This window comes from Sabethes cyaneus, chromosome 3 (genome assembly GCF_943734655.1).
Source record: "Sabethes cyaneus chromosome 3, idSabCyanKW18_F2, whole genome shotgun sequence".
NCBI classification, from domain to species: domain Eukaryota; kingdom Metazoa; phylum Arthropoda; class Insecta; order Diptera; family Culicidae; genus Sabethes; species Sabethes cyaneus.
In genome coordinates, this window is record NC_071355.1 from 222,717,969 (window position 1) to 222,735,854 (window position 17,886).

General features: G+C 39.2%; 1 protein-coding gene across 5 annotated transcripts in view; it reads right to left on the bottom strand.

Moving 5' to 3' along the window:
* The window catches only part of LOC128741782 (phosphatidylinositol 4-phosphate 5-kinase type-1 alpha), a 91,535-nt gene that overhangs the window by 10,455 nt on the left and 63,194 nt on the right, over positions 1–17,886 (bottom strand). For all 5 annotated transcript variants that reach the window (XM_053837819.1, XM_053837818.1, XM_053837816.1 and 2 more), the window contains exons 8-13: positions 11,573–11,665; positions 11,379–11,511; positions 11,225–11,312; positions 8,745–8,825; positions 8,188–8,340; positions 592–874 (exon numbers count right to left, since the gene is read on the bottom strand). In XM_053837819.1, coding sequence (XP_053693794.1) covers positions 592–874; positions 8,188–8,340; positions 8,745–8,825; positions 11,225–11,312; positions 11,379–11,511; positions 11,573–11,665 — 831 coding nt within the window. The remainder of the gene's footprint in view (positions 1–591; positions 875–8,187; positions 8,341–8,744; positions 8,826–11,224; positions 11,313–11,378; positions 11,512–11,572; positions 11,666–17,886) is intronic.

Sequence of the window (17,886 nt, forward strand, 5' to 3'; positions counted from 1 at the left end):
TGCATTTTTTTTTTCGAATATAACACTGGGCCAAAAGATTTAAATTTTAAGATTTATCCAACGGCTTCTTTTAAATTTTTGTCAGACCATTTAGATCAAACGTGAAAAATAACTGAGTACTTTTTATCTATCACTTTAGTTGATTTTTTCGGTGGAAATAAAAACTATGATGCTTTCAGCGGACGTTTCGACTTACTATCCTTCAGTCATTGATTATGCATTAAACGTCTATTCTCACTGCGTCGTCCTCTTTTACTAGTTATAGTTATAGTTATAGTACTGATGCGTAGTCAATGACTGAAGGATAGTAAGTCGAAACGTCCGCTGAAAGCATCATAGTTTTTATTTTCACCGACAAAATCAACTCAAGTGATATATAAAATTCACAGTGACGAACCCTAACAATAAGTATTTTTTAGTCTACCAGATTCTAACAATAAAAAAAACGCTGAGTGCCAAGAGTAACGAAAAAAATTAAACGAAACTAATCAGTCAACTCTATGGAGCATGCACACCACCAGGACACCCACTCCACCTTCCAATACATATGTAGTAATTTCTCTGCCAAAATATTATCCCCATAATACCTACCTAATCGAGTCTTCCTTGTAGTTATCACTCCGGCAGGATGTGCTACGCCGGTCCACCGTTCCTCCGCTGCCGCCGCCGCCACCGCCATCACCTCCAGAGCCACCGCCATTGCTGCCGCCGCCGCCACCGCGACTGCCGATGCCACCCCCGCTGCCACTTCCGCTACCGATGCCGCTGCTGCTACCGGTTTTGTCGTCCGACGAGTGCCGGTGACTACTGCTACCATGCTCGGAGATGTCGTCGAAAGCAGGGGGAGGGGTGGAAGAGCAGGAAGGAGATGTGCCTAGCGCGATACGAGGAGAAAAGCGGCTAAGTACGGTTGTGTTATGCATACTTGTGGTGTTGTTCAGTGGATTTTCAGTGTCACATTCTTGAAACGGCCGAAGCCAAATCTCTGCTTGGAACAGTGATTATGTATAAGCTGTCATGAGAAAATAATAATAATTCGCATCAACATCACTCGAGAAAGCTACGCCAAATATTGAGCACCCCTATATGTAGTGATCTATAACAACGAAAAAGCATTCGAGTACAAATGTAGTTCTTTGTCCTACAAAACTACATCACAGATGTAGTCATTACTGAATGAACCAATTTAAAAAACGTGTTCTGGTGTTGTGTTGTGATGTTGCACTAACATAAAGTGTGTGCCTCCTATTATTCGAGAGATAGTATAAGACAAAATCAGAACGCCGATTCACATTTTAAAGGATAAAATTAAGAGAAAACTACTTCTACAATTTGATTAAATGTTGAAGCTTTCAACTTAGGCGAAATTTCAAGTTTACAATCAAGGCCGAACGACTTTGTAGATATCCAACCTTTAGACTTATCACTTAAATAAAACTAGCAACCACAACTATTTCACTACTACAAAACAATCGAAAGTCTAGCTCGAAGCGGTTCTAGCGCAATCAGGAATCATCGGCCAGCAGCTAGCTAGACGAACTCCCCCTCCAAGCTGAACTGGCTAAGGTAGCTTTCCAGATTGTGATTTTCATCCACCGGCAGCCCAAGCTGCCGAAGAATTGTTGTCTTCTCGCTAGGCGGTAACGTTACGGGAACATTTGGCCTTGCTGGTGGCTTCAAGCGGGACAAGAAACTGTCTTTTTTTGCAACCTTCATCTTGGTGGACTCTTCCTTGCGGGGTTCCGGTATAATTTTCAACCGTTCCTCGTTGAGCCGTATTTCCTGTTCGATCTCAGCGATTCTGCGTTGAATTTCCTCGGCGTTGCTACATTTGTTGACCGGTTTTACAGACACTATGCAGATGGGGTTTCCCTGCGCTAATCCATTTTCCAGCTTCAGTTTCGGCTTGATTATTCGATCCAATGTTGAACCAGGTGAGTCAAACATTTCTCTTCGACTACGGACCACATCTCGAAGCTTCGACAATACCAACGTATCGTTGAGTTCTTCCTCAAACTCCTGAACTCTTTCGGCCATTGGAACAAACTTCTCGTGAATGTTTCGGTTATTATTTACTTCCAACGTTGTAGGAACAGTTTGTTGTTTCGTAACGGCGAAACTATTTCTTTTGAGAGGAAGAGTTCTCCCGGGATTATCTGGAGTGGAAAACCTCCGAATACGTTCTTGCATTGATTCTGCTCTTTCGATAGGATGGCTTTTGTTCCGTACGGTAGTAACCTTTTTTGTCGAAGAAATGCTTTCACTAGCATCAACAGAGGATCGCTCGAAGCTTTGCGTAATTTTCCGGACATTAGCGGCCGTTTGTTCAGGCGGTGCTGCCACCGGAGGAAGTTGACCATCCTTCGATACCTGGAAATCTTGACTGCTCAACCAATTGATAACTTTATTTGGCGAGCGGGTATAATCGACTACATTTTCCAATAGAGGTGGTTTCCGGACCGGCGGTATAGGTTTCTGATGCCGCTTGGGTTTGCCTGACGGGTATCAGCAAAAATCATAAGTTTGATTAACCGATCTAACACATCAATTTACTGAAAGTATCTGGCAGTAGTGGGGTCTCGCTACTTGTGAAAATCTAAATTAACCAACTAAATATTCATGCGACTTATCAACTATCTAACACACCCTGAGAGTTGTAACATAACGATTACACTTATTCTACTTCCGTAGCAACAAACTGTCAAAACAAAAAAGTACATGCAATCAGGTAGGTACGCAAACCATAGTGCAAATAAGAAGAAAACACACAAACTATGAAATTCTACGGTACACGGTTCAGTCTACTCTTGTTTAATGCAAATGCACTGGCACACACCTGCACTGGATCTACCCCGGTAGCTACTGCCGGACTGACTTGGTAGCGAACCGGTAGCTCCCGGGCCTCCTCCTCCTCCGCTGCTGCCCCTCATGCCAGCTTTGCTCATCTTGGGCGATCCACGGGGCGGAACCGGCGGTGGTACGCTAGCTTTCACAATGGAAGTTTTCTTCTTCAACGGTGGCATCGTCGGGGTAACCGCCGTACCACCTGCTCGCGAGGGCTTGCCTCCGCTAGGTCCAATCTGGGCATTGGAAGCATTACCAGCTCCGTTACTGCCGGAACCGGACATCGTCAGTGAAATAGTACTGGATGGACCATCCAGTTCTAAAGCAGATTGTTAGTTAGTAAGCGGAAAGCATTGGGCACAAGTTACCGGATGGACGGATAATAATATGGGTTACAATGAGTACAACCATTCCCGTAAAAGGCAGCGTGAAAAAAACGTTGTGACATGAAATATTAGGATTAACAAAATAAAAGGACAAAAACTTCAAAAACTTAAAGGCAGAACCGATGCGCCCTCAATATCAATAGCCGAAACCACAATTAGTATTCCTAAACACCGGTAGATGGATCCTTCGATGATCAAATAAAACCGTCATTATCCATCAATACCCAAATAATTTCCAACAATCGAAAATTAGGAAGCAAATTACATCTAAATGACTAGAGACCTGATACGCTATCTAAAATATTTGAGGTTTTTTGTTACAAAATCTTCCTTTGGTGGTTTAAAAAGTATATCTTACAGTTCAACCATATGATTTCTTAGAATGCGCAATACCACGACAGAATGAGTACATTGTATTCTTCCAATTGGCCAGCAAGCACTCATGGCGCTCAAAATTACCCAGAATTTGTCGGTCGCTCGAGTCCGATACCTCACCCACTATTCCGACTCTTAATCGTGTACCATGAATGGTAGTAGCATAAATTAACCTAACAAGTTTTGTTGGAGAACCACGTTCAAGGATAATCCATCACAGTTCATTTTTCGCTTAACTGAATCGTACGCCATCTTGAGGTCTACGGTGAGTCTGCGAAATTAATTCTCAAAATGTATAGAGGATCTTTTGCAAGGTTAATATTTGGTCCATTATAGAGCGTTCCTCTCGAAAATCGTACTGGTATTTACCAATAAAATTTTCCCCAGTCTATAAAACAGGATGCGAGAGAGAATTATATAAAGAGTTAAAGAGATAATTGCTACATTCAATGGCATTTCTTAAAGATAGGGCGTACGAGATCTTCCAACCAGTTCAGAAGGTACCTCCTCAGTCAGCACCTTTAGTAGTATTTTGAAAGTCGAGTGAACAACTGTTTTGATAATCTACCAGTTTAAAAATAGTTGTTCACTCGATTTTCAAAATTTATGCGGATATGCCGTCCTCTCCTGCTGCTTTGTCTTTGTCAACTCTCTAGCTGCTATTTCCGATAATTAAGTTCTTCTGTTTGTCATTGCATCAAAGAGAAATTGGTTCTCCATTTTACTTTGCGGTTTACATCGTTATCATATGTCACGAGCGTACCAAGATATATGAATTCCTCCACCACTTCACATTGTTTTCCATCCAGTTCTATACCAGCAACCAAATAATTCATTTTGGCAGTATTAGTAGTGAATCTCAATCTCGCTGTTTCCAATTTAAAAGGCCAAAGATTCCTTCCATTACTCTGCGGATGATTCCCATGATATCGACCAACGTCATCCACAAAACCAAGAATCACGTGAGATTTCGTGATGATAGCTCCGTCCCTTTCCATGTTTGCTCTTCGCGTTTCACTTCCCAAAGCAGTGCACAGTGGGATTTTTTTCGAAAAACAGTCTTTTATCTCTAAATCTCAAAATGCCGCTGGGCTAGGATCAAGCTTTTGAAGTCAAAAGAAAGATATTTTTATACCGATTCCATTGCTATGATGCTTGTTTACGGCAGACATCTATTTCCAGTTTTTGCCAAAAGAAAGGCATTTTACTTTTCTAGACATGGGGGATGTAAAAATCGGAGATATGGATTCCGCTGAGATAAAATTGATCTTTTTTCGTCATAAATAGGCTATCTTCAAGAGGAATCCGACTAGATGGTATTTGTTTACTAATTATGGTTGTTTCTTGTTGTTTTGGCAAATAAACGGCATTTTACGCTAGTTTTATCAATAATTATCAATAAAACTGAGTATCTCTGAATTCCGCTGAGATAAATTAAATCTTTTTTCACCACAAGCAAGTTATTTTTATATGCTTTCGAACAGTTTGAAGTTTTTTTTACAGCACCTGTTTGTTTCTTGTAGTTTTGGTCAAATAAAGCTCATGCTACCTTAATTTGGCAACGTTCACTGAGAAAATTAGGGTGAAATTAGGGTTTGCCGTGATCAAATACACTGCCATCGGATTCTATTTATATAAAGTTTCTCTTGTGGCGAAAAAAGATCGGTTTTATTCCAGCGGGTTCCAGAGTTATTGATCAATATCTCTGTACTCCTAGAAAAGCAGGGTAAAATCCCCTTCCTTTGACCAAAACTGCAAGAAATAGGCGAGAGCCGTAAACAATGACCAAACCATTAGAATCCCGATCAAAATAGCTTTCTTTTGATATCAAAAGCTGGATCCTAGTCCAGCGGCATTTTGAGATATTTAATTTAGATAAAGGACTTTTTTGCAGAAAAAAAATCTCCACTGTGCAGTGTTGGATATCAAGTTAGAGAGCCTTCCGCGCTATTCTGACGCATGCTTTTGACTCATCCAGTGTTGCATGAATCAGGTTAACTTGTTTCGTCGAAAAGCCATATTCAGCATTATCTGCCACAGCTCATTTCGTTCGACTGAATCGTACGCCGCCTTAAAGCCCACAAACAGATGAAGAGTCTGCAAGTTGTACTCCCGGAACTAGTACTAGTCTAGTAAGTAACACTGGAAAAACAACTGGTCCGCCGTTGAGTGACACTCAGAAAAACCAGCCTGCTACTGGCCGACGAAAGCTCACAGCTGGCCTCGAGGTGCGACGCTGGACTAACAAGCCAGTCATCGCAAGTTCGGATCTCGACTGGGAGGGACTGTAAATGTCAATAGGAGCTCGTATTCCACCTACTCGCAATTTTTAGACGATTCCTTGCCTTCTTATACCTTTCTCTTTTCTAACGTTTAGCTTCAGTGAGCATACGACTTGGCTCTTGGCTCTTGTCATTTGCCAGCTGTTATACTGTCTTCCACGCTTCGTGCTTACCGCCTCTTTCGCAGTTGCTTCAATGATACCATAGATGTTCCTCCACAATCCACTTATATCTTCGTCCCTTTCCTCCTGCTGTTCTTCGATTAGTTGATCAAGCTATCCGACGCCATATGTCGTCAACCGCTGGATGTTGAAATGCAGCGTCTTCTCAGTGCGAGCCTTCACCGCGTTCAACGACCTTACGCAAAACTTGCACACGACGAGATGGTGAACACAGTCGATGGTTCCCGAAAGAATCATACATCGATCATCGATGACATTCAGAATTCGATGGCGACCGTCAGGAGTTGATTGACCTGGGAGCTAGAGACTCCATTTGGCAGCCTCCAGGTGTTCAGGTGTGTTTACGATTAGTTAGACGTCTACAATAGGTGTTACAGGTGACCATTCTTCTGGTCTCGACTAATTTTATGAGCAAAAGACCGGTATCAGTTGATCGACAGATGAACACTGTGGTTTCCAATGATAGGACGAAAGCATTCCTCTCTGCCGATCTGAGCATTTGCATCTCCAATGAAGAATTTTACGTCGTCGTTTGAGTAGTCTAAGTCTACCCCTAGTTCGAGGTTATTGTAGAACTCAACCTTAACATCATCGAATTTATCGTTTGTTGGTGCGTAAACGATTATTGGACTGTAGTTGAAGAACTTATTCTTAATGCTCAACACGCATTGACGATCATCTACGGGCCTTCACCAGATAATCGGACGTTGTTTTTTGTTTCCCAACAGTACGAAACCGAGTCCACGTTCCGCCTTTTTACGGCTACTGTAGTAGATGTGGTATTTGAATGAAATGTTTGCAATAGTATCTACTGCACGGAAATCCGTTTCTCCGGAATTTGGCTACCGAACTTTTTGAGTAGCAGCGATCTAGACTTCTAATCGATATAGGGTTCGGACACTCCAGGTGAACTTGTTATAGGCACCGACATATATCCTACCGATCCCTGTATGGTGCTTCTGATTATTGAAGGCAATGTCGGTGCTGTGACTGATTCAATACCTGAGAAATAAAAAACTAGAACGGGGTGCTTTGCTCTTCGGCTCGACACCGATGAGCACGGTGCCAGATACATTTTAATTTTGTGTACGTGAGTAAGCTGTCAGAAAACTCAGGCTCGGTACTCAAATGCCGTGCTCGAACATCGTCCCCTAGCTCGGTATGATCCGGTAGTCTAGCACGGCGTCGTTCGTAAACTTGGTGAGCAGTACAATACGGTGACAACCTGTATGTTCATGAGCAGCGGTGCGTGCCGTTGATAGTACCGCACCATCAAAAGAAATTAGCTCCGAGCGGCAGTGCCACATTCGTTCCAGTAGGGAGTCGGCAAATACACCGACGCTGAAAGCGGGTTAACTATAAGCATTTCGGTGCGGCTCTTAGTGCCGTGCGTGCTTTCACAAGTCTAATTCCAGGTACCTACCGAGTTTCCATTATCGTTTTCTTGTTCTTGGACGTGTCCTAAGCCGATTTATTCGTCCCATATTTTCGTATTTTCACCTTACCGGGGTCACAATACCTACACCCTGCTGAAGGATCTGCCAGCTTAAGTATTTCGGCATACAGCATTTTATATTTAGCCGCTCGCTGCAAAACAGATGCTGTTTGAGCCGCCCTTCACCTAGAGAACAGGCGCTCGAGTATGTACCAGTATGTACAGGAAGCACTTCCAACTCTCCAGCCATTTTCGGGAGATTACATCGTCTATCAAGACAGATCTTAACCTTTTCTCTCTTAGTAATAAAAATATATTGATATAAACAACCATACTATTCAAGCTTGAACGAGTTTTGATTATTGATTGTCGAACTCGTAATTTAAAGTCGTAAAACAGTGTCTCAATAAGCACATTATCTAACACTAACTATCGTGAGTAAAGAAGAAAAATTCTTCCATTGAATCCTTCTGCTACAATATGTACCTAGTAGAATTTATTGGTAAATCCCTTTTATCCAGACAATTGAAAGTCTGCCAAGAAGCTGGACTGGATATATTTAACATTTCAATCTCCAGGCTAGTTGAGTAGTCGCTCAACTAACATTTCAACCCGGTTCGGATAAAACATCGATTCAGCCTTTGGTGAAAAAACTCTAATCCGTATGTCTACCATCAACTTACCCGATTTAGGCGTTCCGGTTGTATGCTGGTTGAAATGCGTCTGTGTCGGATGGAACTGCGACTGTTGGGATTGTTGCTGTTGCTGCTGCTGCTGTTGTTGCTGCTGCTGCTGCTGTTGATTGTGATGATGTTGGTGGGAACTGCCTGCAACGGCTGCTCGGTGGTTTTTTGTTTTCGCAAGAAAAATAAACAAATATAATCCATTACAAATGCTTCATTTAAATCCATAAAATTTGATGAAGAACTTCAGCCTATGACTTATAGATAGATAGATCTTGAAAGGAAGAGAACTCAAGATATAAAGAGTGTCGGTAGTAAGAGGAAAATGTACTAATTTTATTTAAGTTTTTCGATGGACAAAAACATCCGTGCATGTTTCAAAAGAGAAGAATTAGATTCTCAAATTGGTAGATGAAATCGAGTTTAAAGAGCAAAATTTGATTCATTTAACAAAAAAGTAGAGAATAAAAAATGTTGAAAATACAAAAGGAAAACAAAACTAAAAACTAATCACTAAAATAGTAAATCAAAAAATCAAAATGATACTTTACACTTACGTTGACTATCACTTTCATCGTTTCTGGCTCTCTGTGCTGCTTTCGAGAGACTTTTTCTCTTAGACGGTGAGTGTTTTAGCGCTGATATGCACGCGCGTTCGGGTTATTGGAATGCGGGTTCAAAATTCGAAATTGCATTGACAGTGCGCAGTCGGTTGTGACCGGTTTTCGGGATTTATTTTTATCAGGCGGGGTTGAAAATAATGAAAAAGAGAAGAAAAAATGGAAAAATCATTTTGGAAAATCGGGACAAACGGTCCGGGGGGGCAGCGCGATGCCCTCTTGGCATAAAATGTGGAAACAGAACGGGGTTGCTCTGTGTTGGTGTATTGGTTCGAAAAACAAAAAACAAAAAAAAACCAGCGGGTGTTAGAAAATCAAAGAATTATCAAGCAAAACTGTCAACCAAAACGTGTGTGTGTGGCGGATACGGAGGAAATGAAAAACTGTACATGTACAGCAGGTTTTTCGTTCGGTTGAGTGCTACGTGGTATTTATTGGAAGGCTAACTATCATTCGTAATCATCATTTTTAAAATACGTGTCGATGGTACAAACTTTAACGCAAATTGCTCTAGGGCTTGACTGGTTTCGGGTTTTCACCAGAGATTCGAAGACAACAGTTTCCCAAAGCGCTTTCTGGTAACTATACAGTTACTGCAGAATTTTTAGAACCAAATTTTTTTGTGAAAGAAAATAAAGTCAACGCATTTGGCCTATTAATTTATGAATCAGTTGGCTAGAGTACCAAATCGCACTCTTTAACCCGTAAAAAAGTGCATATTGTTATATTGCTCATTGAGAGATTCTTCTTCAAAAATGTAAATTCATATGGGATTTCAATAAGAAAAATAGGTAATATTGTTTAATACCATCAGGAAAGATCCGCTGGCACAATAAGATAAATATTTTGCACTGCAGTCTTCGAATTCCTGGAAACAAACAATGCTATCAAGGCTAGGCAGCTAAAAAAGTACAAATTATAGGTGTAAAAATAAACGAATCCGAATCGAACACTCAATTATATACGGTAACAAGTGGACAGGTGTAAAGCGCTTCTTGTTCTCGAGCTGCTTCGAGAACCGTACGTGCATAAATGTCTCTCAAATCTTATTGTATGTAACTTCATTCTATCGGCACAATATTATATATACACGATACCCGCTAATTCAAAATTCAACTAAACTTCCGAACGAAACATTCCTAATGCACAATCAAAACAGAAGCATCCAGCAGCGTGCCTTGCTCGAATCCTGATCAAATAACTGCCGGCAATCCTAAGGATTGCCCATATCTAGATGATCACATCATCACTAAACTGCAGCGAATTTCTTTCTCATAAAACAAAATATCCGTACCATTTTACAAAACTAATCGTAAATAAAAACCAAAGTACTCTAACAAACCAAACTTATATACAGCAATCATTTGGCAATGGTAGAACGTGATTAGAAATAGATTCAACTAAAAAAGTTATATTATTATTGCTAAAATAAGACAACTTCAAACTGAAAATTCAAACTGTACGCTTCTATGTAGGCAGCAAGGTGAAAGAATAGTATTTAAGATAGCAGCAAGCACAGGAAAATCACACGAAACTCCAACAGCTCAAACTTCATAGCAGAAAATAAAAATCGAACAGGCGATGGTTATGGAAATATTAAATACATTCCTAAAGTTAAGATTATAGGTTTAAGTATTGATTACATATATGTATAGAGTCAAAAAGAGGAAAGCTTCTGAAAAAATCAACAGCAAACGGAAAAAATAGTCAATTGATTGCCGGACTGCTCGAACAATCCAGGCTTCAACTTCGACTCGTAATAGACGCTGACACTCTAGCGCGCCAGTCTTGCAAGCAGTGAAGTCTGATAAGTTACAGTAGAGGGTTAGAAAGTTGTTAGATTACCTATATAGCTGGTGACCAACGTGCGAAATTTTCTATGATTGCCTTTGATCTCGGGAAGATCCACTGGATTTTTAAACGAATGCAATTTATTATTTTATTTTTGTTTGTTTCGTATTTTGGACCCATAATAAGTAGATTGATTTTACAATTTCGATCATTTAATGCAGCATGTATGCAAAAAGAAAGAAAGAAAGGGAAGAGAAATAGAGAGAATACAGTGGCTTGCTAACCATTTCCTGTCGGGAAGATAAATGTTTGTTTAAACTTATGTCTTATATTAAGTAAGTTAACTTGAATAGCGTGATCTGTTTACTGCGGAGACATCTCCAAAGACAACAAAAAGTTGACACGAAGTTTTGCATTATGTGAGCGAATATTGCCCATAGCTTGCACAAAAACAAATCCCCAAAACAACCAACTCGGGTTTGGCTCCGTAGTAATATAAACAGTAGAACTTATTCCATATCAGCCAAGACAGAAAACTTTTCACTAGTTAACCAATGATAAAACCATTGATTGTATATATAACAAACAAATTGTTAGTACTGGAAACCCGTTCGCCAGGTACTTACGGGATGGAATTTTCTTGAAGACAGTCTTCGCCATGAAGTCCTGGAAGCGTTGTGCATAGAACGAGGGCCGGTGTACCGATACGGTATCCTAGAATTCAGAAAAAAAGTGTCATACGAAAAAGCGGACTCTCACTTAAGTGCGCGAATTACTTACACCGTCGTGTATAATACTCTTCCATGTGTGTTCTAGCTTTTTCCTTAACCTATAGGATTGCAAAATATCGATAATACCGATGAACAGCAGGAGCCGCTCGCCCTTTTCGCTGCGGGCAGGAATACCACCCGGTCTGCAAAGGTATTGCAAATAAATAAGTTAAGTAATAAGTTTTTCACAAAAGCAATACTCACGGTACATCGTCCTCCTCGTCGATCGGTTCACTTTCGGCCTGAATACTTTCCATTGCAGTCGAATGCGCAACAAGCCGCTGCCGGTTTATGGACCTATCCAACAACAGTGAAGCATTCATTAGTCAAGTGTGTACCATTAATCAGTGCTTAGCTCTTGAAATATGGTATGATATAAAATGGTTCTCCATATGTGGATTATAGAACGATTAATAGTATGTTTGCAAAACCATTGAATAATCCAATTGCATTGTGGTAGCAGCTCTCCATTTTTCAGTAAACATCTTTACGCTAGTGCCACAAACTTTCTCTCGCAGTTTTCAACAATTATTTAGATTTATTTTAAATAACCAAAAGAAATAACCTGTTTTTTTCCAATTGAGCCCAAAGTTCCTAAGCTTAATTTAGTAATACGAAAAACAAGTTCGAATTTTTCCGAAGTTTTCGGTCTGCGAAATATATAGCATTTATTATTCCCAATCTCTAAATCAAAATTGCTAGAAATCAACAGAACATTGACGTTTAATTTTAATTAACAATTGTTTCAGCACAAGGAGTTTGCAGCTATTCAATCATACAATAATCGAGCATCCCAACCCGCAACATAATAAACATTCCAAGCAATTGAACTGAAGCATACGTTAAAGTTACGATGACCTAAAATAAGATCGTAATAATGATCGTAAATCATACGCTTGGTTTGCTTTGATCTGCTCTCGGAGTATAAATGAAAGAAATATTTCTTCCAAAACACAAGTCTGCTTAATCAGAGCATTATCTATTTTAACCCATCAAAGTCTTGTTATTCACTAAATGGCGAACAGGAGAATAAATTCTACAATAACAGTCGAAGCGATTTTCTAGCGCAATCTATCGAATGTGATTGATATTGAACCTTCAAATCGACTTCAAATCGGCTTTAAATTATAAAACTATTCATAACATGAATGTTCTATCGAATGTGATTGATATTGAACCTTCAAATCTATCGAATGTGATTGATATTGAACCTTCAAATCGACTTCAAATCGGCTTTAAATTATAAAACTATTCATAACATGAATAGTAAAAGTTCAAAATTGCTTCCTTGTGTTAAGATAAACGTGTTGAGCGGACATTTCAGATTTGAATTCTATACACTTTTCCGTTTATTTTAATACTAATTTTGCAATGATAAGCAAGAGAAATGGATGAAAAAATCATACCAATGCTTCGAGGATTAAACTCGACGCAGAAAGACGCCGTGCAGTGTGACAGATTTGAAAAACGGCGGAGTTTTTATCGAAGAAGAAAAGAAGTTATGGTGCTGCAAATTCCCAAGTCCTCTTAATATCAGTTTTCCTAAGTTTATGTGGTTATTTTTATTTCAATACAGTTCTGATGTTCCACAAAGGTTAAGATGGTGTGAAAACACATATTTTTGCTAAAGAATATGTAGCCTTTAGACTTTAGACTCTATGAACTATTAGTTTCGTAGTTTTTACCGTGCTTTTTTTTACCTTTTCAGTCTTTTACGTAATATAAAACTGGCTTTTTCAATTCACTCCGACGTTTCGACTTTTTCGATCCTTGAAAAAGATTAAAATAAAAAGTCGAAACGTCGGAGTGAATTGAAAAAGACAGTCCTAAATTACCTAAAAGACTGAAAAGGCCAAAAAAGCATGGTAAAAATTATGTAGCTCTAACCTTTTGGGATTTTGAGTGATTACAGTTTTTGTTTGATTTTCAAACAATTTTTAAGGGGATTTATTTTAAAAGGGTTACTTCCACTATTGCGCGTTTCCACGTCCACGAATTCGGTTATAACTGGCCACCATTATAGCTTAGTTCTCCCAGTTTGGCGAAAAGAAACCTATTACTCTCCTCTTATCTAATTTTTCTTTCTCTCTCACACACACTGTTTCCTTTTCCATACTCATGTTTCATTACTTTCTTCTACCATTTCCTTTGTCAATTGGAAAGATTATCATTATAAAAAATCATTCAACTGTCTGACTTCATTAATAAGTCAGTACAAAACATGAGGTTGATCTATTCCAAGCTTAATACTTTCTCCACAAAAGCAGATGACTTTTTTTATCCGTCCTGTAAAATCAGGTTTTTCAAACATTGTCTACTTATTTTCGGAAACAAATTATTAATTCTGAAGTCATTTTGATCATTTTGAAAATTTCAACATCGTCGACATAAAATGACCTGCAGCCAGATGCAAGCAGGTGGAAGGAGAGCTAACAGTTCAACAAGAAAAGCAACGGTCCAAGGTTGCTTCCCTCCGGTACGTTAGCGATGTTACACAAGGAATCTGAATACTAGGATCCAAACCTTACTCTCAGCCTACAGACAGGGTTGCCACATGCACAGATTATTCTGTGTTTAACAGATATTTGAAAGAAATCACCTGTACAGAATCTGTATGCATAGAATACAGATTTTTGCCAAATTACACAGATTAAACAGATTTTTGAGCTTTTACATAAGAGTGAAAGAGACGGAAATAGTCAGCAAAATGACTCTCTATCTCTTTCACTCTCATTGTTTTGCATTAGACAGATTTTTGCACAGATATTTTTCCTCGCTGTACAGATTGTCAGATTTTTCCAACAAAAAACACAGAATTATATGTGGCATCCCTGCCTACAGAGTATTATTAAAGTGGAAGTGGCCACACTCTGCAAAACGGAAACGAAATTCCAACAATGACTTTTATCTATAGCTGCTCCAGTCATTCAGAAATCGAAAAAGGCTCCATGAAGCAATTTAGTTCATTAGACACGATAGTCAACACACTTCGACCGTGAAATTTACTGCTGTTCTTTGGAATACAATCGTATCCAAAGACGGAAAAGAGGCCTTCGAAATTGAGTAGCGAAAGAATCTTTTCATCAAACCAGACTTGCGTTACGACGGTTATACAGGAGTCCGATTTGGATTCGAAGGCCACGCACGTTTTGCTAGTAAATTAGCTGAAAGCGGGGCACGCGTCAGCGGAAGAATTTTCGGAGCAGATGATATTGCACTTGCCTGAACTGGGATTTTAAAAAACCCCGTTTCAAGGCAGCCTCACGCAAAGCGGGGACAACGGGACAACTATTGTTTGCTGATAAAATTAGTGCAACTGCGTTCGGGGAGCTCGAAGGCTACCATGATTCAGAGATTAGGTCATTTATGCCGGTGTCGGATCCGATGTTGGTAACATGTGGTCAACAGTTGCCTGGAGTTGAACTCGACTGAGGTAGAAGGAGCCAAAGCCTTCAAAACACCAAGATAGTGCAGTCCGCAAAATCAGAGTCGAATACGGTCACAGGAGTTAGCACGATCCATGGCGTTAGGGGTGATGAAAGGGAGTCGGATGGAACCCAATAGTGAAAGCACCATTAAACTCTCGTAAGACCAGGTGCCCGTATTCCGTGTAGAGTCCTACGATTTTACATCCATCTCGGTTATAAACGAAATGAAATTCCTTTCTTTCTAGTCTGCATCCTTTTTTATCAATATCAATTCTAAAGACTAAAAGTTTGGAGTCAGTTTCATGTACTTGGAAAGCTGCTTCATCTGCTTTTCATTGACTAAAATAGCTTGATTGAACTTGCTAACGGCCTTGATTGCCTTTAGAAGGTGAAACCTTATGGTCGATAAATACTAAATACTTTACAGAGTTTGTGAAAGCATGGTACCGAGAAACTGGTATTTGGTAAATCCGAACAAAATGACCAACAACTTGTTTACTCAATTCGTATACCGACAATGTAGTTTAGGTAGAATACTTGGGTTGAATTTTCAGCTCCAAGCTTAATTGGTCTAAAAGAATATTGATTTCCGAATTAAGAAAGCAGGCAGAGCCTTCGAGTAGAGTAAGCAAGCGTCCCAAACAGCACGATTCTACCAAATCTAGTTACATAAGTTTATTTATGACCAGAATTAGTCATATACCCGGTTGTCACAACTGGTTTGTAACAACTGTTTTATTAGGGGTATGCGATGTCTAGACCACCACAGCCCTTACTTTTGCCCTAGCAGCTATTCAAACTATTTTACCATAAGATTTTGATGCCTGCTTAATGACTGCATGCCACTAGCCTTTGGCAGTTCGTGGAGGACGTCTTAGGTAACATCTGTTTGCATAAAGTCATAGCGCTTGCACTGAAGAAGATGGCTTTTCTTCTACCGGTTATGGAAATTTTCAGATATATAGGACGCAAGGGCTCGAGTAACTTTCCTCCTATAGGAAAACAGTTTGCCGGAAGAATTAAAATTATACCATAGGGTTGTCTACGTTAATAGTTCCTTATATAATGATCACCCAAGTGCTATTGTTCGCTGTCGAAAGTGACAAAATAATGTGGTCAAAAGGTTTAGGTATGTACATTATTTTGTCACTAAACCAGTGCATTTGAAGCTATTAAAATTTGAACTTCCTTCCGTTGGCAATCAACGATTAGACAAGAAAACGTAACAATAGTGAGTAGAAGTCAAAATATTTTTTTATGTTCAATGTGTTAAAGTTCTATTATTCCTGTTATTAAATTAAATACACTATTTGAAAAAGGCCAAACCCAAAGGCCGAAACGTCAGGCAGTATAAAAAAGCCGTTTTCAATATAAAACTGACTGGAAAGCCGAAAATCCGCAATACATTTTGTCTAAGATTTTTTATTCAATCGTGTCATCCATTAAAATGAACGCTATTCATTAATCTAGATCATACATTTCATACATTACCCAAAGATGCCCGATGACCTGTACTGGTTTGGTGAAATAGCGTCATTTGCCAAATTTAATCTTGACCGCTCGACAATCTCCGAAAAAGGTATAATTACGTTCACAGCCGAAGAGATAGCTATTTGAGTCAGTTTCTCGCACCCATTTATTCGTAACATCAATCAAGATTAGTTTTGATTTATTCTTTTTCTTCTAGCAAACCACCTTTTATATAGAAATTGTGCAGACATAAGGCCACATTTAGGCCCCAATGTGCGTCTAAGGAAAAATAATTGTTCATACTAATTTTAGTGCGCTGAGCATAAAATAATTAATTTCGGCTAAACTTTTCATTAGACTAAAATGGCCTAGTAATTATTTTTTTAAATAAAAATTTAAAAACAAAAGAAATATTTTAAACTAAAAATGTATGGTTTTCAATACGTATTCAAAAGTTTCTAACAGATTCAGCTTCAGTATGCAAACTTGTCTTCCCATCTCAAGTTAATTGTAATTAGGTCGACGGTCGTCAATCCCGATTACAACAGCATATGAATATTCAAATCAGCAGCGCTCTTACGTCTGAATAACAAAACAAAATATGGAAATAATACTTTCAATACCGCCGTTATCAATTATTCCCATACACAAGAATTTTGTGGCCATCACGACGCACCCTCGCGGCGCACACACGAACCAGCGTTATCTGCTTGCTATATGCAAATCATATGAGTTTTCTGATGAACGAATGACAAGCAAGTGCTGTGGGCATTCACTTCTCACTGCTTAATGATTGCGAATGGGACGGGCCATACCTAATCAGCATTTTTCCGTAGGTGCTGTTCCTGAACCGGACCGAGATAAAGAGGAATGGAAAGGGGTTATTGTAGAGTTAACATAACTGCACTAACGTTGAAACACTAGGAACAATAATCACTAAATGAAATTGATATAACAAAACCGGAGCAGCCACAGCTTATCAAAAAACGAGTATATTTATATGTAGGCTGGGAATGGGAAAAATAACATCTACACATTCGGAGGGGCTCGCAGATCAGACGGAAACGGAGCAGGACGGGGCTTTAAGCGATTCGTAAAAATTCCGCCGAACGAATTTGCACTTAATTTACAAAATAAAACATTCGAAAAAGTCAGAAAACCATCAGACATCAACAAAACAAAGATAGGTGCAGGTGAAATGTAAGTGTTTTTTTTTTGTTTGGGTACTGTACAGCAAGAATGTGTTACCCTCCGTATTCCCCAACTTATTGTTACAATTGTTGATCCCAAGCACAAAACTGGCACTTTTCGTTGCGTGAAAACCCTTGAAATCAATTGTATCAAGTATCCAAAGCAAAAAACATAATTTAATATATAATGAAAACAAAATCCGATATTGAATTAACCGATAAATTCTATGAACAAGACTATAAAAGATGAAAAAATGATTACAGCAATTGTTACACGCCCATAAGGGGGAAAACTGCCCTTCACATTGGTACAAACTTGACAAACTTGAAGGAATAATACCTTAGTAAAAAAAAACTAAAACATTTTTGTTTTCGTTTTTTCCGGTCCCCAAAGCAATAGTGAACCAGATGACATTTATAACTTCTGTGT